The sequence below is a fragment of the Entelurus aequoreus genome, linkage group LG04 (genome assembly GCF_033978785.1).
Source record: "Entelurus aequoreus isolate RoL-2023_Sb linkage group LG04, RoL_Eaeq_v1.1, whole genome shotgun sequence".
NCBI lineage: Eukaryota > Metazoa > Chordata > Actinopteri > Syngnathiformes > Syngnathidae > Entelurus > Entelurus aequoreus.
Window position 1 is genome coordinate 65,116,852 of NC_084734.1, and position 25,501 is coordinate 65,142,352.

General features: G+C 40.3%; 1 protein-coding gene across 14 annotated transcripts in view; it reads right to left on the reverse strand.

The window, feature by feature from the left end:
• The window catches only part of LOC133648940 (rho guanine nucleotide exchange factor 9), a 93,786-nt gene that overhangs the window by 19,395 nt on the left and 48,890 nt on the right, over positions 1–25,501 (reverse strand). For 13 of the 14 annotated variants that reach the window (XR_009825950.1, XM_062045510.1, XM_062045503.1 and 10 more), the window contains 6 exons: positions 13,804–13,983; positions 11,139–11,228; positions 8,874–9,074; positions 6,012–6,191; positions 5,533–5,765; positions 4,737–4,866 (listed from right to left, as the gene is read on the reverse strand). Coding sequence is in view for 13 of the 14 variants with exons in the window: in XM_062045510.1 (XP_061901494.1) it covers positions 4,737–4,866; positions 5,533–5,765; positions 6,012–6,191; positions 8,874–9,074; positions 11,139–11,228; positions 13,804–13,983 (1,014 nt within the window). In the remaining variant the exon portion in view is untranslated. The remainder of the gene's footprint in view (positions 1–4,736; positions 4,867–5,532; positions 5,766–6,011; positions 6,192–8,873; positions 9,075–11,138; positions 11,229–13,803; positions 13,984–25,501) is intronic. The other variant, XM_062045504.1, reaches the window with a different exon arrangement.

Consider the following 25,501-nt stretch of genomic DNA (forward strand, 5'->3'; position numbering starts at 1 on the left):
TGTTTATAAATTATTAAACTATCACTACATGCTTGATGGAAAACTTCAAGTTTAGTCGCATTGGCGCATTTTATAAAGGTATTGATCGGACATTACTTTAATTTATGGGAGTACCATAACTTTGCAGGTGGTGCAAGGACTAGGTCTATCGTATTACCGTTGCGATGCGTGGGTTCATTTATTATTTGTGTAAGACCACAGCTACCAGCTATAGTCTGGAGCGCCACGCACGGAGGGTCTGACAGGGTATTCATATGGATATTAAAATATTCCATTATAAATTATATTATCTGCGTGCGTCACTTAATCAGTGACAAACTCTGAACATTTACTGATAAAGTCTGAATAGGACCCAGGGGGGCGATAACAGCCTGATAGAGAGGTAGCGGTGTAACATTTGTTACTTAGGTTAGGGCTAACGTTAAGGTTTTCATTGGATATTAGTGTAACACCTTCAATCCTTTTAGAGGGACTGGCAATATGTGCACTCTTATAGTTAGGAGGAGATGCCTCGTTAAGCGGGGAAAATTAATCTGGTTTTAGTCAAGTTTCCTGAGACCAATGAAGTTAAGATTTTTGTCTCCAATGACCTCATTAACTAATAACGTTTAGGGAGACAATGATCTGATGTTTAAAAAGCCCATATTATAGATAGTAGGCTGTGTTGAGGAATTTATGTTAATGGTATTCGTAGTACTGATATTAATAACGTTACGTCTATTTTGTGTAGTGTGCCTTAAATAATTTTGATCACATCTAGGAATTGATATGATTGGGATTTTGGGATTATTTTCTTGGTGTTGCAATAGATTTAACGTGCCATACTTTGCCACCTCATTAGAATGCATGTTCACCTCTGGCATGGTCACTACAGAAAAACATTATGTGAGTTATGTAATATTCTATGAGAAATGCTATGTGAGCAGGAATTTTCCAGCCTGGTGCTGGTTAGTTCTATCTTAACTGACTCCTCACCTGGACTAACAGACACCGGAATTGCCTGCTCTAGTGTCGTTTGTCAAGCTTGACTCAAATAGTAGTCTATATTTCTGGAAAGAGTGATGGCCCTTTCCCGGTTAGAGTGAAGGCAGTCCCTCCTCAGCAAGACCGGTTTGCCCCAGAAACAGGGCCAATTAATTACCAATAAAAGTTAGTCTCTGTTCTCTACAAAAACTAGCAAGCTACTTGTTAAGCGAGACTAATCTATTATACCTCTCATCATTGCCTCTCGCAGACAAAGGGCCAAAGACAAGTACTCGATAAAGAGACATCTTTCTAGCGAGATTACAAGTTCGAGCTATGTTCCTCTTTGTAATCTCTGACTGTCTCATCTTAGTGTCATTGGAGCCAACGTATACAACTATGTTTGCGTAGCTAGTGGTGCAATAAGCTTGTCGTATGTTTACCAGGCCTGTTGCGAGTAAGCCCCTTAAGACTTGCTTCAATGTCGGGTGCTGTGGCTCAGGAATACATTTACTTATGGCTGGTTTACTAAGCTGTATGTTCCGGGTGATGGAGTACCCTATGACTAAGGTGTGGTGCCCGGGGTGTAGGACTCAATAAAGGACTAAATCTATTATGCGTCTCAACCGGTTCACCGTGGCTTGTAGGCCGCTTAAGGCTGCTACAAGCTGGGCTAGTCAGCTCGCTACAGCTAACGCTAGCAAATGCGTCCACTGCGTCTAAAGTTACGAAATTACTCTGCTGTAACTGGCAAACAAGGTCTTCTAACAGGGCCAACTTATCAATGAGAACGGTGCACGAAGAGCAAGGAGCCATACTTACGTTGTTTCTTTCACAAAGTCGAGTTCTTGCTGTCTTCGGAGCAGTAGCAGCAGCGTGAGGGAGCAGATGCCTTCGGAGAATAGTTGATTTTGACCGCGATGAGCTTAGATTTGTTAGCTTACCAGCTAGCGAGGATGTTTCTTTCACCGAGTCGAGTTCTTGCTGTCTTCTGAGCAGTAGCAGAAGCGTGAGGGAGCAGACGCCTTCAAAGCATAGTTGCTTTGAACCGCGAATAGCTTAGCTTAGCAGTTAGCTAGCTGAGAGAGAGGCGGTGAGACAGAAAGTAGGTGCTTTGCAGGTTTGATAAGACTACTTAATATGTTCGAGAAGGAATAAAGGAAGCTGTAAAAAAATTAGAAGCACACAGATAGAAAGACAGTACTTAGCTTTTTCGCGGCAGCAGCGAGTGGCAGCAGACTTTTCAAGACGTGACGTCAACAAGAAGGGATCAGGCCCGCGAGCAGGTTTTATCCAGCCCGCGAGATTGTATAAAAAAGTATAAAAATGAGCTAATTTACATAGCTTAACTAGATTTTCCAGTAGCTTGGTTACCTTTTTAATGAGTAGCTTTTCCTGTAGTTTAGCTACTTTAAGACCCATGTAGCTAGGTATCTAACATCAAAGCTACAAGCTACAAAGATAGAAAATGGACTGTGAATCTAGACCAAAAAAAACAAAACTGGAAAAAATACAATGATCTGGATGAATGAAAACATCCATACATACGGAGAAAATCCATGAGGAATGTTTGGTGTTTGTATGACATAACGGACTGGCTAATCAGAGGCAAGATAAGGCGGGTCATCAAAACTATTAAGCAAAATCATAACAATCACACACTTATGTCACATGACGACGAGGAACGACTCAAAAAAAAAACATACTTCAAAATGGCAGAGGAATTCTATTCCGCAGGTTAGATTTTTCCTTTAGTGATGAAGATGACACGCAGGAAACCCACAATAATGTGCGTCCTTAGCCATATTTACACAAATAAATGATAAATAATGATAAATGGGTTATACTTGTATAGCGCTTTTCTACCTTCAAGGTACTCAAAGCGCTTTGACAGTATTTCCACATTTACCCATTCACACACACATTCACACACTGATGGTGGGAGCTGCCATGCAAGGCGCTAACCAGCAGCCATCAGAGGCAAAGGGTGAAGTGTCTTGCCCAAGGACACAACGAACGTGACTAGGAAGGTAGAAGGTGGGAATTGAACCCCAGTAACCAGCAACACTCCGATTGCTGGCACAGCCACTCTACCAACTTCGCCACGCCGTCCCCTATGTACGTGTTTAGAGAAAACCATGCCCAAAACCTTAGTTTTTAGTTGTTTACTCTGTAAACCAAAATCATAAGTGCTCTCTTCAACAGTCATTAAGGTTAGTTGAGTTTTACTGCACATAACCATTATCAACTGCCCCAAACAACACACAGCGGCCTTTTTTGTCAAGATATACATAGATGCAGTCTTTTTTTAATACTGTAGGCAGAGAAAATGAATACCATTATAATAAAAAGAAAACTAAAAAAGTACATACAGTGGGGTGTGTGGACCCCTAAAGTCAGTTGTAGGGTGTGTCCAGCTAATATACAGGTAGTTAATAGTAATGGACCCTCTCAGCTCTCAGCTACCCTCTCAGCTCTCAGCTACATTAACATTAATATTATACATGTGGGCCCATGTATAATGGAGCAAGCAACTTTTGTCGTTTAGCTTGTCGCGTAGCTTGCCACAATTCTCCGGGGATAGCTTACCTTGTCGCCTAGATACATTTAATCGAGAGTAACTTGTAGCTTAGCTTACTACATTTTCCAAGTAGCTTCCCCATCACTGCTAATACATACCCCAACATAAATGGCACAGAACAGCTACATTTCTAAAAGAGGGGCAAAACAAAAGTAGTGAACGGAAGGAAAAAAAAAAAAAAGATAAATACATACCGTGATAACGTCAGACAAGCAGAAATGCACAAAGCCATGTTTGTTTACAGTGGAAGTCGATTGCTTCTTAAGCACCTGCAGTAAACAAACTCGTCCAAAAGATGGCGCGTAGCACAAACAATAACAGACCTTTCTGTTTATGTTATGTTCTGCGCATGTCAAAGTAAAGTATTCCGATTTAAGGTGTGTTGCATTAAAATGCACGTCATAATCAGATCAATTTTTTCAGGGTCCATGTATATAGCAACATTATAATCCGAATGATGATCAGATTAAATTCATTTTGTCCAAGTACACATGGCTACTGGTTTACCAGGCGATTACAGTGAATATATCTTTGTTTGAAACTGTAAAGCATTATTTGTTGTTCATAAGAATTTACAAAAGTAACTGTTTACAGTTTCAACGGTGTTCCACAGTGTTTCATAGTGTCTCGTCGTGTACAATGCTGTGTTGAATTCAAACAAGAACATTAAATGCATAATGGGGATCAGTAAAAGAACATGGACGAGGGAAGTTACATGAATTGTCAAGAAAAGTTGCAAAGAAGTGATTATCATTATTTGGTAATAACTGAAAGAACGCCCGAAAAATAAGGACCTGAAAATAGAACATTAATTTCAATGTTTTAAAAGTAAAGTGAAGGTTGTGGTTCTCAATATTTGTTCATACAATAGCAACATCAGGAGCTGTTCTGATGCAACTAAAATGGTGGGACATTAAAGTTCTTATAATCAGATAAATAAGATTGACAGGAAAAAAATAAATTAAACCAATAGGATAACAGTAATACAGTAGTATTACATTAGTGTCCCTTAACCCTGCAACTGATTTGTTGTGTTACTTAAAATATACCTTTTACAGGGCTATAAAGCCAAATATATGTTTTAAAGATGCAAACATCATGTAAGAGGTGACAAAAGGTGTAGTTTTGAGGCTACCAACCCAATGAGAAGACATTCTGTGTGACATAGTGTGAACATTAAACACACACCCACCTCCCAATCAAGCACAGACGCTTGCCACTGGGCAATCTTGTCGATGTTTTCCAGCCTTCTCTTTCTCTCATTGATCTGCTGGGTGACGTTTCGCATTACTGCAAGGGCTGCTGCCACGTATCGATAGTCACTATGGATTAAATATACACATAATTACTCTTTAGGGTCAAGATAAGAAATTTGAAAGTGGTCGATCTTCAAAAAAAGTTCTAGTAATTAAAGACAAAGTGTACTTATCAATGACTAGGGGTGTATACTGAAATACAATGAATAAGCATCCTCAAATAAGTTCCAAATAACAAAAACATATTTATTTATAAATAGCCAGTTTCTCTACGAACTATAAAATCCAACTACGTCACTGCTATCCGGGTTGGATTTTCTCTTTGTCTCAGATGGGCAATGGTTTCAAATATACATACGACGTGTATGTGTTTTTGACAGAAGGATAGCCTAAAGCTGGCAGAATCTCTGCAGTCAAACACTGTCATTTGGCAGGCCTCGCTGGCAAAGCTGGCACCTGTCCCTCTCTGGCTGAGAGTGCCTGGTTTGTGAATGACCTGGAGCTGGCTGAATTACGCTGAATCACTTACACATGCATCTGTGTGTGAACGTTTCTTAAAATACTTCAAATATTTTGTGTTATGATCCTGCACACATGTGCGGAAATAAAAATTTACGCTGACAAAATATATACTTTTTCGGGTACAACTTCATTATGCAAAGAAACACAAGACTGCTTCACAAAAGATTTTTGAAGTAAAATAAAATGCTTTCCTATCAGAATCTGTGGTACCTGTGCTCTTGTGCTGTGTATTTGAGTAGCTCAGCCAACTGGAGGGGATATTTGCAGATCTTCTGGACAGGGGTGAGCAAGAAGCCATCTATGGCAATGTCAATCATTTGCTGGAGGAGTCGACAGGCCTCAAAGAAGTGCTGGTACCTGCCATCCCTCATGAGCTTGCTCAGCTCCATGCAGGCATCCAAGTGATTATTACAATATTCTGAATAGATCCAAAAACCATCTTGCTGCAAAACACAAAAGCAGCAATATCAAAAATGACAGAATTTCAGTTCAAAACAAAAGTCTTTAAATTATTCATGAATGTGCTTAGGTAGAATGGTAGGAGAGGCAAAACAAGGAAGGACATGAAGGATTGTCCATGTTAAAATATTAAAAGTTTGCGCAAATAAGCTGTTTTTCTTTGTGGGGTGCAAGTTTAGTTGTGTGGGAAGTTTAAAGGCATATCTTTGAACAGTACACACTGAACTCACATGTTCTAAGAAGCACGGTCCAATTTCAGAAAGGTGGGGTTCCTCTGTGTTGTACTGTTTCTCCAAGTCTCTAACAAATCCCATTTGGAAGCGGTAGATGTCCTCGATGTTCCCAAAGATGACCTTCAACTGGTCATCATTGAACATGTCCACACGCTTCCTGCACTGGCGCAGGTAGCCCTACAAGAGGGTTCAATTACAATCATGCTTTCCAAGATGTTGCCGTTGAAAGCCAATAAATGTAGTAGTACCAATAAATGTACAACCTTGTCGTTCAAGGGTGACAGAAAGTCTCCAGGAATTAAAAGATATGCCTAAATGTTCTGAAGCAAATATATGTACAGTATATATGCAGATGCAGTAATGTAACTATTGTGAGAAATTATATAGTAAAAAAGGCTACTTATTTTCTATCGTTTTTCACTAACAAGTGTTGACATTGAAAAGCGGTGTTTTACCCAAGTTCTAAACTATATGATTTTAAAATATAGAATGTAAAGGTGAATGCCATGTTTACATAAAGTACATACAGTACACAGTGAAATATATGTATTTATTTTATTACATAAAGATTGTCATAGGATAATGTAGATTATTTGCTTCAAAGCATGAAAAGCATATTGAGCATTTTGAGACCAATGTAAAAAAGGTTGTCAATGTGGTCCTCAATGAATACAATAAGCACATCTAGTGGTTACTTGTAAAAATATGCCAACATGATGTAAGTCTAAACTATAAACTAATGATGTAATTAAATTAGACCAGGCCTATTCAGCTAACAGCCCAAGGGCCAAATCCAGCCCAGGAATGATATCAGTTCGGCCCAAAACTTAGTAGGAGACTTCAACATTTTTGCAAATGAAATATAATGAAAACACTAGAGCGGGGTGTCAAACTCAAATACAGAGTGGGCCAAAATTTAAAACTGAACAAAGCCGTGGGCCAAGGTTGAACAAATTAACCTTTTAATAGGGACCCAAACAAGTTTCGCATTGAATATTGAACAAGCAAGGCTTATATAACTTTATAGTGACATGCAAAATCGAGTTTCAAATAATAATAATAATAATTAAAAAAATATCAATGGCATATCAAATACAATTTAATTAAAAATTGAATGCCTGTTTTCTATTTGCAGCCTTCTGAGGTAAATATCAACATTAACTTATTCCACAGGCTAATAAATGTGAAAATAAAATAACAATGAATAAACCAACCATTCAGGACTTTAAACTGCTCAGTTTTCAACACACTGATCTAATCTGATGTGCCCAAGCCAGATACCTGGCATCTTTTCTTGGATGCTGGTTCATTAATGTCGGGGCTCAGGCTTTGAGCTGAGGCAACCTTCATTATCGAACAAAGGTGTTCATCAGTCATTATATCTCGTAGTCCACCCGGACCACAGTCTTGGGGGCGTGCCTTAAAGGCACTGCCTTTAACGTCCTATACGTGCTGTCGTCTCGTCCGCTTTTCATCCATTCTAACAACGTGCCGGCCCAGTCACAAGATATGTGCGGCTTCTGTACGCACACACACGTGAATGCAATGCATACTTGATCAACAGCGATACAGGTTACACTGAGGGTGACCGTATAAACAACTTTAACACTGTTAGAAATACATGCCACGCTGTGAATCCACACCAAACAAAAATAACAAACACATTTCGGGAGAACATCCGCACCGTAACACAACATAAACACAACAGAACAAATACCCAGAACCCTTTGCAGCATTAACTCTTCCGGGACGCTACAAAATACACCCTCTGCTACCACCAAACCATGCCCCCGCCCCCACACACAAACCTTGTAGCGTCCCTGAAGAGCTGCAAAGGGTTCTGGGTATTTGTTCTGTTGTGTTTATGTTGTGTTATGGTGCGGATGTTCTCCCGAAATGTGTTTGTCATTCTTGTTTGGTGTGGGTTCACAGTGTGGCGTATATTTCTAACAGTGTAAAGTTGTTTATACGGCCACCCTCAGTGTAACCTGTATCGTTGTTGATCAAGTATGCATTGCATTCACTTGTGTGTGCGTGCAGAAGCCGCACATATTATGTGACTGGGCCAGCACTCGTTGGACTGGATGGAAAGCGGACGTGACGTTTTTCGGGAGGGGCACTGAAATTTGGGAGTCTCCCGGGAGGGTTGGCAAGTATGAGAATTAGCGGTGAATGCGGTGTTACCGCGGCACCGCTGCTGTATATAATCGAAGGGCCAGCTCTAGTGTTAATTTGATATCGCATCAAGGGCCAAGTGAAAATTGACAGCGGGCCAGAGTTTGACACCCATGCACTAGAGCATCCCTGTTGTATTGAGGAACTTAGACCACTGTAAACACAGTGGCAGATGCTTACAATGACATTTTAACCTTCCTCGAGGCCAGGTCCATGCAGCAGACTCTTGCATTTTGCACGATAGAGCACTTTTTTTCTGATTTTGTAAATATATATAAAATGAATAGGCCAGAAAATCAAATATTCACTACAGAGATGGCTGCATTTCAAAATATGAATTAGAGTGAAGGCAAAAGTTCGTCCCACCAGTCCATATCTTTTTTGAAAATGTGGTCCATTGAACAGTTTAGTTGAATAGCCCTGCATTAGACCATATATCTTGCTCATTACAGTATTGTGTGCTTCTTAGACTTAGTGTGTATTGAAATTCATTTTTATTGATTTATAAATGTAAAAACTAATTTATAAATACATTACATACAGGGTAAAATTGGAAAGATAATACAAACAAACATAATAATAACATCTAATAAACAGTTAAGCCTCTCAGGCCTAATATTTATATAATATGTTTTAACTCTGTTTGTCAGGGGAAAGATGCTGCAAGTGCATGTGCTCATGTACCTCACAAATGTCCTTGAGGTGTTTGATGTAGTGTCTCTCTGTGCTCATGATCTCATTGATGACGTTAGCTCTCATCTGGTCACGGTTCTGTAGAGGCGAGCCCAGACACAAGCAGTCGTTGGCAGGGTCCAGATGCCCATTTTGAACCTCACTGGTCCCTTCAGCTGGTTCCGCTCCTCCATCATCCTGATTCACCCACAACTGAGGACAGATACATTCACACACACATTCACACACAAACGCACGCGCGCGCAAACACACACACACACACACACACACACACACACACACACACACACACACACACACACACACACACACACACACACACACACACACACACACACACACACACACACACACACACACACACACACACACACACACACACACACACACACACACACACACACACACACACACACATTATATTCAAGTTGTGTTTTAAGTGGATTGGATAAAAAAGCATGAGTAAAATGTACAATTACAGACTCTTACCACAAAGCCTTGAACAATTTACTCCACTATACATACGTTAAATGATCACCTTAAGACACTCCCAAACAATCTATGTATTACTAAGGTTTATGACCATAGAGGGATAACCGCCTTGTGTGTGACTCTCCTCTGCACTTATGCATGCTTATACAGTGTATAGAAACACCCCTGTTGAACAGATTACAGAGTATTTCTGATGTAAAGAATTAGACCACAAAAATGTTTTTCAAAACGTATTCCACCTTTCATGTGGCTTATAATTTGTGTAATGAATGAAAAAATCTCAGGAATTCTAAGATGTCAATACTATGATGGTGTAAATCCCCTTAAGCTAATACTTTGTTAAAGCACCTTTTGCTTGAATTACAGAGTTGCATCTTTTACAGTAGGTCATGACGTGGCAATGTTTGCTCATTCTTTCTTGCACCTCTTATGCACATCTTCAGGTCACTCCACGGAGCTTTTGACAGGGTTTAGGTCTGGGTTCTAACATGCTATTCTAAAACTAAAATGTTCCTGTGGTGAAGCTGTTGTTTTGTTGAATCAGATGTACTGTATGCTTGGGATTTCGGGAGAACATTTTCACTATCAACTTTTTAGTATCTAGACATCTAAATAGTTTGGATGAAAATTGCCCAAGAACACTAAAGCCTCAGTTTCATCTGACTGCTTCACTGTACTGCACAACTGGCCACTCGCCTGAACAGGATCTCGTTTTTGATCCTTTTGGCAGGGATCAAGGTTTTGGTCATTGTGGTTCCATATTTTCTCCATTTCTTAATGGTAGTCTTCAGTTGGGTTAAACGTAACACTGAGGAAGTGTTTGTAAATTTCCATTGCATGGTAAGTTTGAACAATAAGCTCCTTTTGAAGCCCTGTAAGCTCACTGTGAACCATGGTCTTTGCTGTAGGATGCAACGGAGTACTCCAACTCCAAATCCAAATGTGGCAGCTGAACTTTTGACACTTCAGATGTGCACACCAAGCTACTGATTGTCTGAATAAATACATTTTTAGCAAAATATCAAATCAGCCTATTGCATAATTAAAAATCTGTCTAACAGTTTGTTTTGTAATTAATTTTTTGTACACTTTATAGGTCATAGCAAACATGATACATTTATACATAATTTATTCTTGGCTCAATTGTCTATACCAGTTAAGCCATAGCATATCCTAAGTTCTTAACAGGGGCATTTTCATTTTGTATATTTATCGCACACTTCCCACAAGTCCCCCACACGCACATTTGCTCCCACATGCAAAGACAACATATTCGGATGTTGGTCATAGAGAGGGTCAAGTGAGTGTGACTTTAAATGTCCAGCAGCCAACAACTGATGACACACACTTTGCTAATAGAACATAAAAAAAATTGACCGGTAGAATGCCAAACACGAGATGAGAAATGCAGCGCCACAAACAAGCAGAGTGACGGGTGGGACAACACTGACTGCAAGGACGAGGACCAGTAGCACAGCCTTAAAACTGAGAAATGATCAGAGTCAACAGTAAATACTGAAACAGTAAGTACTAAAAAATATTTGACAGGAAAAACCATGACATCATCAATGATAGACGTAATTATTTATATAGTTTTGGATAAAGTCTCATAATATTTTAAAGAAGATCTTTACTTTTGACTCGTCAGAACTACCTGTCTATCGACATCTGTTGAGGATGTTAATGTCTGGTAAAATGTTGAGGGTACTTTGCGTGGCGGGTGGGGCAGGCTGGATGGGTGGATGAAGCTGGAAAAAAACGCACCTTTGACGTGGTGTTTTGGAACCGTGGAGTTGCTATGGGGTTGATATAGAAAACCTGTTTTGTTTGGGGCTGAGGAGGGTGGGGTTCCACCTTGGAGAGAAAGAATGACAACAGAAAGATACTTTTTGATAGACAGTCAGTCAGTCTGTCTTTTCTGTCCTCAGAAGGAGTGACAGTGGAAGGATGGACAGGTGGGAATGGCAATGAGGGGTGTTGGGGGGGGGGGGGGGCGGTCTGGAGATGCTGTTTGTTGTGAGGGCCATCGACCTACAAGTAAGCTAAATTTTGCTTCAGCATACCCTCAAGTGAAAAACAGGACAATAAGACAAAGTCTATGAATGTTCTCATTCATCCAGGGCATTGTAATCTCAGGGCATTCAACTGATCGCAACTGGGCTGTCTGGTTTGTTTTAAAAGACGTTTCGCCTTTCACACAAGTAGGCTTCATCAGTTCATGCTCATAGACTTGGATTGCTCAGATCTAGTCTTGGACGTAGATTGGTCAGATCTAAAACCCCAAATATTTATACTCCAAAACCAGGAGGGTGTGCCTAGGCAAGGATGGTTTTGCCCTATCGTAGTGAGAAAAACAACTGTTTTGATGCAAACGAGCAATCCTACTGTCAAAGCCAACGACAGTCACTGAAGTGTAATTTCCCCTTGTTAGCATTGAGGTATCGTGTGGCAGAACGATCGGTGTGAATCAACTATTACCAGTCTGAAATAGTCGGAATCCCCCACCTTAGCATTACATTCAGTTATAAACAAATGGCATTCTGGTCACAGTAGGTGACCAGAATGTTTCTAACTCCTGTTATTTTTTTGGAAGCTAAATTGCAGAGTCTTTAAGGAATGGTTGAAATAACAGTGTTGTATGTGGGAGATAAGTGGTGTCGCGGACCACCTCCTCTGTTCAGGGATGGTTTTTCAACCTTGACATAGATGGTTTCCCTCTCTCCTCTTTGGTACCATTGGTCCTCCCTGTCCAAAATATGCAAAGTTTGTTCTCAAAGGAGTGCTGTTTCTCCCTGAGGTGCAGGTAGCAGCAGAGTTTTGACCTGAAGAGTTTACCAATACACGAGAATGTCAAGACAGTAAGTTGACTTTTTTGGACTGTGATGTCCACATTGGAGAAAACCGGGGCCTCCATGTCGGGGTTTACCAAACACCCACACGTACAGATCAACACAGAGCTGATAATGTTCCTACTAGCCCATAGGCCAAAGAGAAAGAGTATAGGCACTTGAGGGAAGCCCTCAAAACCTGTGGTTACCCCAGCTGGTCATTTTTTAAAAGTTCATCCAGTTCTAGGAATAATAAGAACAGAGTGGATGAGGGGGAAAAAGGTGACAGATGCAAACATATTGTCATTTCATATGTATCAGGTCTATCTGACAAACTCAGAATATTTTTTACCAACACAACATCCCAGTACACCTCAAACCAGGAAACACCTTGAGACAGAGACTAGTGCATCCTAAAGACCGAACACCGCACACCTACAAAAAAAATTTGGTGTATGCTATCCAGTGTAATGATGAATGCACGGATTCATGTATTGGGGAAACAAAACAACTGCTAAGCCGACGCATGGCACAGCATAAACAGGCAAACTCTTCAGGCCAAGACTCAGCTGACTACCTGCACCTCAGGGAGAAACAGCACTCCTTTCAGAACACAAATGTACAGATTCTGGACAGGGAGGATGGATGGTACGAAAGAGGAATGAGGGAAGCCATCTATGTCAAGGTTGAAAAACCATACCTGAACAGAGGAGGTGGTCTACGACACCACCTATCTCCCACATACAACACTGTCCTTTCAACCATTCCTAAAACACTCAGCAATTTAGCCTCCAACAAATAACAGGAGTTAGAAACATTCTGGTTATACAAGGTGACCAGAATGCTGTTTGTTTATAACTGAACGGAATGCTAACGTGGGGCATTCCGACTATTTCGGACTGGTACTAGTCGATCCCCAGCGATCGTTCTGCCACACAATACCTCAAAGCTAACGAAGGGAAATTTAATTTTAACGACTGTCATTGGCTTTGATAGTAGGATTGCTCGTATGCATTAAAACCGTTGTTTTTCTACGATACCGCAAAACCATCTTTGTCCAGGCACACCCTCCTGGTTTTGGAGTATGAATATTTGGGGTTTTGGCATCATCCCCTAGATTAGATCTGACCAATCTAATTCTAAGATTAGATCTGACCAATCTATGTCTATGACCATGAACTGATGAAGCCTACTCGGATGAAAGGCAAAACGTCTTTAAAGACAAACCAAACAGTCCAGTTGCGATCGATTGAATGCCTGGAGTTGACAATAAGACAAAGTAATTTCATCAGATTTCAATGAAGAGTAGTTTTTTTTTCAGATGTGGAGATTACTTGTCGTGGTTACTGTATATAATCCCAGTGTAAAATTAGGAATGGGTGAAATAATGTGCATTTAAGTGAAAAGATGATGACGATGCTACACTAAATGAACATCCTCAGCATTTGTTGTAAACGGTTGTTTACCATTGCATGTCTGGAGGGAGGCACCAGCATGTCGATGATTGTTCGTTTAAATAATGCTATGTGCCTTAATTTCTGAGTGTGTGGGTGTCTGTTTTGTGTCTGCTTGTGGGACAGTTGTGGTTGCATCAAACTCACCCGCACAAAGCTGGCAGGGAACCATCCTTCTTCCTCATCAATCTGGCCCCACCACCAGTCCTTGTTTGATGCATCCAGCACCTTTATGACGTCACCGGCCTTAAATGCCAACTCCCGGTCAGCCATGGTCACATGGTCCCATACCGCCTCAGCGTTGACGATTGACCCTCCACTTATCAACTGAAGAATATGTAAAAAAAAAAAAAAAAGAAGGCAGAATTTAACCTAAACAATAACACACTTGTTACATCTGTGATGACACTATACAGTGGGGGCATTATTTGATCATTTGTTAATTTTGTAAGTGTACTCCCTTGCAACGACATGAACAGTCCATATTTATGGTAAGGTGGGTTTTATTTTAAGATAAAGAGACAAATCCAGACAAATAAAATGAATGAAGGTTTTAAATAGTATTTGATTCAGTGAAATAGTATTTGAAGTCATATTAGCACTCCTTATATACTCCCAATACTAGATGTTCCGATTAGGGTTTAATGCTGCCGATTCCGATACCAACCTTCCATTAGTGAGCTCGGTTGATACCAATCACATGTATTAACTGTCTTTTTTTCAAATTATTCATATTTGGTGCTATTGACTGTTTTAAAAACATCAACACAATAATTAAACTAGTTCCTTCCTTATTCTCTTTTATTACATATAATTGAGTAAAACAAAGTCAATGGTACAACAATAACTAAAAAGCAAACTTATTTATCTACTACTCCTTTAAAGGGGACCTATTATGACTTTTTTCTACATTTTAAACACTTCCTTGTGGTCTACATAACATATAATGGTGGTTATTTGGTCAAAATGTGGCATAGATTATGTTTTACAGACCGTCTCTTCAGGATGCGCTGTTTTATGGGTGGTCTTATTTACGTGCCTACACTTCGACTGCGTCTTCTTCCCGTCATTCATGTTGTAGTTTTTAGCGCTTCCATATGGGGTCTATTGACATATAGGAGTGAGAAGCATAGGCTACTTTGAATTAGAAATGGCAACAGCAGACGATGCATGTGCATGTAGCCAGTCTGCCCCACAAAAAGAGGACAGAGAAAAATAATGAACTTATAGACTACAGGAGGGAGAATAACATTTCTACCATAAATGCATATATCTGCTGACGTCACAGGTCAGAAAATGTCACGATTCAGAGCAAAATCCAAAAGTCTTGTTTGGCGAAAGTATGAAGGAAACCTGTGTAAAATTGGCCCCCCTTATCATTGCAAATATTAAAATAACACTGTCATTTATTTATGCTATGTTTGTGCTGTGTTAAACATTAGGTTTGTGCCATAACGGTTTTCAAGTTACAGTATTCTAAATTAGATTTTCTGACTAGTGATGTCATCCAGCTGCCCACCTCATCAAAATCTCCCCAAACGTGTCCCATCCGTTTGTGCTGGTTTGTGCAACAAAAATGATTTGTCTATTAGAGTTTTGATGTTAATAATATTTTATTAATCATAATCAGCTCCCACACCTTGTCAAAACCTCCCCAAATGTGTCCCATTCGTTTGTAAATGGTAAATGGGTTATACCCTTTTCTTCCACGTTCACCCATTCACACACACTGATGGCAGGAGGTACAATGCAAGGCCCTAACCACGACCCATCAGAATCAGATTTAGAATCAGCTTTATTGTCATTATGCAGGGTAACGAGATTGAGGCCATTCCATACAGTGCGATGTGTACATGCAAAAAAACAATGTGTAAATATATAAAAATATAATAATATAGAAGTGCAAAGAAAGGTGTGGAAGAGAACAGTGTACACTCTGTACTCTCTGTACAATGTACACTCCATACCAGGGGTCACAAACCTTTTTGAAACCAAGGGCTACTTCTTGGGTACTGATTAATGCGAAGGGCTACCAGTTAGATACACACTTAAATAAATTGCCAGAAATAGCCAATTTGCTCAATTTACCTTTAACTCTGTTATTATTAATAATTAATGATATTTATCTTTGTGGAAACACTGATCATCTTAATGATTTCTCACAATGAATATATATAGAAACAGATAAATATCAATATGCAACACTTTATTTTTATATTTTCTCTAAGTGTACATGTTTCAAATTGAACATTTTCAAATGATCACTTCTAAGACAGTCTTGTGAAATCACAATATCCCATTTTAACTAGCTAGCCACTAATATTTTTTAACAAATCGTGAATTACTTTGCACCATGTTTGTACAAATAATAACTCACATAAAATACAAAAGTAAACTCTCACATTTTTAAATCATGTCACACTTTGAACTGGACACCAAATCTGTTATCTGTTTCTTTGTCAGTTAGTGGGAAGCCTGGCATTGCATGCTGTTAACTAGTGTGTTGTACTCTGGTGTGTAACTTGACACTGCAACTCTGAGTGAGTCTTGCAGATGTGCAGCAGTGAGGCGTGTTCTGTGTTTGTTCTTGATGAAGTTCATGTCAGAAAAGGCTGATTCACAAAGATAAGATTTTTCCTCATTGTTTGCGGAACCTTCTTAATCTTTTGGACATATTTTCACAGCAATCTGGCCTTAAGCTTAATTATGATAAATGTAAAATGTTAAGGATCGGAAATCTAAAGGGAACGTCCTTTCGAATGGAATGCAAAGTGCCTGTTTTGTGGACAGATGGACCAGTTAACATACTTGGTGTTGTTGTCCCAGAAAATCTGGAAGATCTAGGCTCAGTAAATTATGATAATCGACTAAGAAAGCTGGACAAAATTATGCAATTATGGAAAGGGAAATCCCTAACCTTGTATGGTAAAATGTCTATTGCCAACTCGTTAATTATTCCTCAATTTAATTATTTGTTTTTGTCATTACCAGCTCCATCACAAAACTTTTTTAAGATTTATGAGCGGAGGGTCTTCGATTTTGTCTGGAACAGCAAACCAGAAAAGATTAAAATAAAGGTTTTGTACAAAGAGTATGAATATGGGGGCCTGAAACTTCTCAACCTTGAAGCTATGTGTCTGTCTTTAAAAGCATCAATTGTTCCAAAGATGTATTTAAACATTGAGTGGTACACAAATGTCCTGTTGGACAAAAAACATGTACTGTATCAAAAGAAATTGTATCCTTTTTTACAAGTGATCCCCTCCCAGAGAGTCTGCTGGGAAACATAAAGGAAACAATCCACTCATAGTGGTGTTTTCAATTTTATGTGCCAGAAAAAAGAGACGATATTTTGCAGCAGTTAATATTGATGAACTCTAATATTGTAAAAGATGGAAAGCCTTTCTTTTGGAAAAATATGTTTGAAAGAGGAATCATTTTTGTCAATGATATTATCAATGAGAATGGTAAAATTATGAAGTATGATGAATTTAGAGCTATGTATGGTGATGCTTGCTCAAGCTTTTCATTTTATCAACTAACTGGAGTAATTGGGAAAAGATGGAAACAAATAATTAATTATGGAACTACCGGTACTAAATTATTAGTTTGTAAACCTCTAATAAGAAATTCTAGTTGGCAAAAAGGAACTAAAATAAATAGAAAAATATATAATTTTTATTTAATAAAGAAATCTTTGAAGGCTGCCTCATACAACACAAATGGAAAATGGGAGGACTTTTTTGACTGCCCGTTGCCATGGGATGCCATATTCAAACTAATCTATAAAACACTATCGATGTGCAAAATCGTTATTTTCAAATTAAAATTATTTATAACTTCTTACCCACAGGGAAAATGTTAAAATTATGGAATATGACAGAGTCAGATGATTGCCGATTTTGTTGTCAGGAGCCTGAATCCACCCTGCATTTGTTTTGGTATTGTCATATTGTGTCTTTGTTTTGGGTGGAAGTTGAAAAAATGTGTCTAAGGATTGGTTTGTTTATGAAGGTTAATGTGGTTTCTGTTATTTTAGGAGAGTTCATTGACAATCATGATTTAGTCAATTTAATTATAGTACTCGGTGAAATGTTTATTTTTAAGGCCAAAAACAGATATTCACTTAGTATTACTTTCTTTAAAACATTTATTCAGTATTTTCTAACTTTAGAAAGTTACATGGTTGAAAACGATAATGATGCCAAAAAACATTTAAAAAAAGATGAGAAGTCCTCAAAGGCTTATTTTGAAAGTATAATTATGTTTATAGATTATATGATATCTGTTGTTGTGTTCTCTAATTTGAGTGACCTGGACATAATCTGGAGTGTACATAAATGCTTATTTTGAAAATGTAATTTTGTTTATAAATTATATGCAATCTGTTGTGTTCCCTAATTTTTTTCTGTGTACATGAATGAAGGTGTGTGTTGCTGAGTCCGACTTGGACATTATCTGGACTGGGCCTGGTTTAAAAAACCCTTTAAACAAATCTAATTTCATTGACAACCTGGTCTGTTGAAGATAAGGCCCTTTTTTAAAAAATAAAATAAAATAAGATAAATAAATAAAAAACATTTTCTTGGATAAAAAATAAAGTAAAACAATATGAAAATAATTACATAAAAAATAGTAATTAATGAAAATGTTAGTGGACCAGCAGCCTATACAAACATGTGTGCTTCAGGGACTGTGTCCCTTGCAGATGTGTTGTCTATGTTGTGGGAACCAGAATATTGGTAGCAGAAAGAAATAACCCCTTTTGTGTGAGTGGGTGTGGATGAGTGTGCATGGGGGAGGTTGTTTGGGTTGATGCACTGATTGAAAGTGTATCTTGTGTTTTTTCTATGTAGATTTAATTTTAAAAAAAAATTAAAAAAAATAAAAATAAAACAATTTTTTTTTTTTTTTTTTTTTAGAACAGGCTTGCGGGCGACTCATCTAGTCCTTACGGGCGACATGGTGCCCGCGGGCACCGCGTTGGTGACCCCTGCTCTATACACTCTGTGCAAATGTATAATGGTGGAATACGTTATTGCACCGAGGAGAAGGCAGTTATGAGGGACAATCGGATAGTCCGTTCAGGGTGATTATGGCCCTGGGGAAGAAGCTGTTCTTTAGCCTGTTTGTCTTGGTTTTAATGCACCTGTAGCGCTTCCCAGAGGGCAGCATGTGGAACAGGTCAGAGCCAGGGTGGGTGCTGTCCTTGCTGATGGCACTGGCTCTGTTGAGGCAGAGGGAGGTGTAGATGTCCATCAGAGAGGGGAGAGGGCGGCCGGTGATCTTCTGAGCCGTCTTGACCACTCTTTGCAGCCTCTCCCTGTCTGCTGCAGTGCAGCTGCTGTACCATACTGTAATACAGTAGGTCAGCAGGCTCTCGATGGACGAGCGGTAGGAGGTCAGCAGCAGGTCAGGCTTCAGGTTGTTCTTCCCGAGGACTCTCAGGAAGTGTAGCCGCTGCTGAGCCTTCTTGATGATTGATGTGGTGTTGACTGTCCAGGAAAAGTCGTTAGAGATGTGGACTCCAAGGTACCTGAAGGTGTGGACCCTCTCCACACGCTTGCCGTTGATGTAGAGGGGGGCAGGGTCGGTGCTGCTCCTCCTGAAGTCTACGATGATCTCTCTGGTCTTGCTGGTGTTGAGAGCGAGGTTGTTCTCCGAAGACCAGGCCGTCAGCTTCAGGACCTTCTCTCTGTAGGCAGCCTCGTCACCCCTGGAGATGAGCCCGACCACTGTGGTATCGTCAGCGAACTTGACAGTAAGGTTGTCACTGTGGGCTGGACTGCAGTCATGGGTGTAGAGGCAGTAGAGGAGGGGGCTCAGCACACAGCCCTGTGGGGAGCCGATGCTCAGCGTGCGGGAGGATGAGAGGTGGGGGCCAAGTCTCACATTCTGGGGTCGGTCCGTTAGGAAGTCCCTTAGGAAGTCCCTTATCCAGGCGTTTGTGAGAGGGGGGAGGCCAAGAGTGTCCAGTTTATTGCAGAGTCTGTCCGGGATTATTGTATTGAAGGCAGAACTATAATCCACTAAGAGCATCCGGACGTAGCTCTGCTGCTGCTCCAGGTGGTTCAGAGCAGAGTGGAGAGCAACAGCGATGGCGTCTTCTGTGGATCTGTTCGCCCGGTATGCGAACTGGTGGGGGTCGAAGTCTGGAGGGATATGGTCCTTGATGTGCTGGAGAACCAGTCTCTCGAAGCACTTCATGATTACCGGAGTGAGGGCCACTGGTCGGTAATCATTCAGGCTGGTGATGGGAGACTTCTTCGGCACCGGTATTATTGTAGATGACTTCAGGCAGGATGGGATGACTGCCTGAGCCAGGGAGAGGTTGAAGATCCTGGTGAGGGGGGGAGCGAGCTGGTGGGCGCACGCCCTGAGCACCTTTCCAGGTACTCCGTCTGGTCCGGCAGCCTTCCTGGTGTTCACAGCCAGGAGCACTCGTCTGACACTGTGCTCCTGTACAGTGAGTGGAGTGGTGCCGGAGCCCGGTGGGGGCGGGGGCGGGGCTGGAGCAGATGAGTGTCACTGAGGGGTTTCGAAACGGGCAAAGAAACAGTTAAGCTCCTCTGCCAGTGTCACACTCTGATCAGCAGTTGTCACATCGCAGCCTCTGAAGATCGTGATGTCATGAATGCCCCGCCACACCTCCCGTGAGTTATTGCTGGACAGATGGGACTCTATGCACCTCCTGTGGCCCGCCTTTGCTTTTTTAATCCCTCTCTTCAGGTCGGCTCTAGCAGCACTGTACTCCTTTGTCTCCTGACCTGAAGGCTGCGTCGCGGGCCCTGAGGAGTGTGCGGACCTGGCTTGTCATCAGCAGAAGTGTCTTGCCCAAGCAAGCCGGGGATCGAACCAGGAACCCTCAGGTTGTTGGCACGGTCGCTCTCCCAACTGAGCCACGCCGTCCCCATATGTGCCTTTCAAAGGCCTACTGAAATGATTTTTTTTATTTAAACGGGAATAGCAGATCCATTCTATGTGTCATACTTGATCATTTCGCGATATTGCCATATTTTTGCTGAAAGGATTTAGTAGAGAAAATCGACGATAAAGTTCACAACTTTTGCTCGCTGATAAAAAAAAGCCTTGCCTGTACCGGAAGTAGCGTGACGTCACAGGAGCTAGGATTCATCACAATTCCCCATTGTTTACAATGGAGCGAGAGAGATTCGGACCGAGAAAGTGATGATTACCCCATTCATTTGAGCGAGGATGAAAGATTCGTAGATGAGGAACGTTACAGTGAAGGACTTGAGAGGCAGTGATGGACATATCTTTTTTCGCTCTGACCGTAATTTAGGTACAAGCTGGCTCATTGGATTCCACACTCTCCTTTTTCTATTTTGGATCACGGATTTGTATTTTAAACCACCTCGGATACTATATCCTCTTGAAAATGAGTCGAGAACGCGAAATGGACATTCAGTGCCTTTTATCTCCACGACAATACATCGGCGAAATGCTTTAGCTACGAGCTAACGTGATAGCATCATGCTTTAACTGCATATAGAAACAAAAAAAATAAACCCCTGACTGGAAGGATAGATAGAAAATCAACAATACTATTAAACCGTGGACATGTAAATACACGGTTAATGTTTTCCAGGCTGGCGAAGGTTAACAATGCTGTGCTAATGACGCCATTGAAGCTAACTTAGCAACCGGACCGCACAGAGCTATGCTAAAAACATTAGCTCTCCACCTACGCCAGCCAGCCCTCCTCTGCTCATCAACACCCGTGCTCACCTGCGTTCCAGCGATCGGCAGAAGGACGAAGGACTTCACCCGATGCGTTTGGCGGCCCGGAGACGTAGGAAGTCAAGGTGAGGTCGGCGGCTAGCGCGGCTAGCGCGGCTAGCGCTCCAACAAAGTCCTCCTGGTTGTGTTGCTGTAGTCTGCTGCTAGTACACCGATCCCACCTACAACTGTCTTCTTTGCAGCCTTCATTGTTCATTAAACAAATTGCAAAAGATGTCCAGAATACTGTGGAATTATGAAATGAAAACAGAGCTTTTTGTATAGGATTCTACAGGGTACCATAACTTCCGTTACTCTGACTTCGTCACGCGCATACGTCATCATACCGCGACGTTTCAGCCGGATATTTCCCGGGAAATTTAAATGTCACTTTATAAGTTAACCCGGCCGTATTGGCATGTGTTGCAATGTTAAGATTTCATCATTGATATATAAACTATCAGACTGCGTGGTCGGTAGTAGTGGGTTTCAGTAGGCCTTTAAGACCTCATTGTAGGCTTTGTAAGGTCAATTAAAATTATGTCAACTATCCATCCATCCATTTTCTACCGCTTGTCCCGTTCGGGGTCGCGGGGGGTGCTGGAGCCTATCTCAGCTGCATTCGGGCGGAAGGCGGGATCATCGCCACCTCATCGCAGGGCCGACACAGACAGACAAAATTCACGCTCACATTCACACACTAGGGCCAATTTAATGTTGCCAATCAACCTATCCCCAGGTGCATGTTTTTGGCGGTGGGAGGAAGCCGGAGTACCCGGAGGGAACCCACGCAGTCACGGGGAGAACATGCAAACTCCACACAGAAAGATCCCGAGCCGGCCTGATGTCAACTAAACTAAGCAAAATTGATGCTATTCCACCTTTTTGTTCTTTTTTCTCAAATAAGAATCGATACGAGAACTGACATAAAACCAAATCGTTAAGCAGAATCAAAAGTTTGTGTAACGTTCATGCTTTTTTGTCTCACTATTATAGTTTTTATGTTTTAAGGTTTTCTAGGTTTTTACGTTATTAACATGCTATTATTCATAACCATCCCCCAACCTTGTCATAAGCCCCCCAAACTTGTTTCATTCATTTGTGCTGCAACATGTATTTCAGAAAAACTTAAAAACACAAACAAATGTTTTTACAGCATGAACCAGCACAAACAAATGGCACTGTTATTTTAATATTTTCAATTATGGGGGCCACATTTCATAGGTATGAAGGAAGGCAAGATTATTTTATAAATATATTTGCAATGCCTCCCCGGTTTGATTTAAAACTTTCAGTACCTAGGCAGATACCAAATACACAAAATCAAGTACCATCAGGTAAGAAAAGTTGGTTATGCATAGTAGGTCCCTTTAAATCCTTTTTTTTTGCCCTAAAAGTTATCCTGTGTCCAGGGGCTTATTTCCCGAGTTTGTAAACATAAACAAAAACGAAGACTTAGTAAAAAAAAATAAAAATCTAAAACTCTTAAGGCACTTATTTATTGTTTTGTTTCAAGCCAACTTAACGGTTATTTGGCACAATGAAGGTGATTAATATTAACTTAGAAGAGCAGCTCCAGCTGCAGGCCGCCTCTGTCAGTTGAGTGACAAATAAAAAATTAAGTATCAGACAGAAGTGATCAGCCTTGAAAGGAATTAATCTGCAGTAGCCGATCACATACTTTTTCACGAAAATCGGCCCATAATGATTGCTGTCCAATCGATTTGCACTTCCCTACTATCTACTACCCTAACAGACACGTTACAGTTATGAGTCCTGTCTCTTCAGCAAGAAACTATGGGAAAAAAAGACAAAATAAAAGAGAAAGTAAAAAAACATTGTTGGAGGGATAATTTGAAAAAGTAAACAGTTCAAGGTAACAGTCAATCGCGCCATACAAAACCTCACCAGGTGGGGTTAGGATGATTTTGAGAAAGGTGAAGGAGGATTCCAAAATTACACAGGAATAGCTTGTTAGATATTTTAATATAATTGGGACCACAGTCGCCAAAAAAAACAAAAAAAACATTGGTTACACACTTTTCAGTAATAGAATGAGATCCTGCAGTGCCACAAGGTGTCCCAGCTGCTTAGGAAGGCACATGTTAAGACCTGTCTAAAGTTTGCTATGAACACCTGAATGATTCACAGAAGACCTTGGAGGATGTGATGTGATCAGAAACTAAAATTAAGTTCGCAGGGATCCACTTGACTGTAAAACATTCTGCTAAGGCCACAAGAAGAGTTCGCCACCAATGAACCAAAACATACAGCCAATCTTGATCATTTGATTGGGGGAGTTTTTGTAAAGAAAAGTGATCCTGATGACTACTTAAATGCAACGTCTAACGATGGTTTCTCAATTGAATACTAAGTCCCATTTTAGCAAATACTGAATTCACTTAATCAATATACTTATTATATACATTTTTACAACTTTATTTATAGTTGTTTTTGGTTTTTTTTTGGTTGCTATTATTTCTCTCTCTCATTCTCGCTGTTAAAATAAACATACTATAAAATGATGGACTGTTCATGTCTTTATAAGAGGTTACCAACTTACAAAATCAACATGGGGTCAAATAATTATTTCCCCCACAGTATATAATTGTATTTCATCAGAATAATTATTTCAAACAAATGTGACAGCAATTGTAATACTTGTTATCATTCTTGTTGTACCCACTCAGATTACTAATGGATGCAAATGAACACCCTCAAAGCCCACTGACAGCGTTAAGGACTGCAAAAAGCATTACACAGTTGCTAACACAAAATACAGCACAATACAACAGAGTGAACCAAAACAAAAAGGGAACAATTATGACAGGAGAAACAACACATAGTTCAGACATGCATCAAAACCCTAACCACAATGAAATAAATTCACCTATTATAACATTATAATGTTCCCATGGGTAATCATTAGGGCTGTGAATCTTTGGGTGTCCCACGATTCGATTCAGAATCGATTCTTGGGGTCACGATTTGTTTCAAAATTGATTTTTTTTCAATTCAACACGATTCTCGATTCAAAAATGATTTTTTTTTTTTTTTTTTTAAATGAAAACAATACACAACAATACCATAATAATGCAATACAATTTCAAAACCAAACCCAATTTTGCTGCCGGTGGTGTTAGTGGATGATCCTTTTGGGGACGGTATAGCTCGGTTGGTAGAGCGGCCGTGCCAGCAACTTGAGGGTTGCAGGTTCGATCCCCGCTTCCGCCATCCTAGTCACTGCCGTTGTGTCCTTGGGCAAGACACTTTACCCACCTGCTCCCAGTGCCACCCACACTGGTTTAAATGTAACTTAGATATTGGGTTTCACAATGTAAAAGCGCTTTGAGTCACTTGAGAAAAAGCGCTATATAAATGTAATTCACTTCACTTCACTTTTCCTCTGATAACTGTGGGTGGTGTCTGTCCAAGTGAGCACGGGGATTTGAAGTATTCCCAAAATACTTAACTTTAGCATTGCAAAGTCTGCAAATTGCATGAGTCATGTCAAGCCCTTTCTTGCCACGGTAAAATCCAAAGTGTCTCCAAACGTTTGCTTTCAAAGCCCGCGGAGGCGGTTGTATTTCTTTAGGCTGCTCTGTATCTTTTTCTTTTACCTGCATTTTAGCGGCAACACAACAACACTACACTGTACACTCCCCTTAGTACTAGCTAGCCACCAGGTAGCAACGCGGCTTATTGCGCAATACCTACGGTAGCCCAGAAGGCACATACATATTGCCGGGAGCGGGGGAAGAAAATTGATTTTTGAAAAATGAGAATTGATACTGAATCATACAACGTGAGAATGGCAATAATGATTGCCATAATGTAAATTTGTTTTAACTATTAAATGAACCAAAAATATGACTTATTTTATCTTTGTGAAAATATTGGACACAGTGTGTTGTCAAGCTTATGAGATGCGATGCAAGTGTAAGCCACTGTGACACTATTGTTCTTTTTTTTTTTTTTTAATAAATGTCTAAGGATAATGTCAATGAGGAATTTTTAATCACTGCTATGTTGAAATTGTAACTAATATTGATACTGTTGTTGATAATATTCATTTTTGTTTCACTACTTTTGGTTTGTTCTGTGT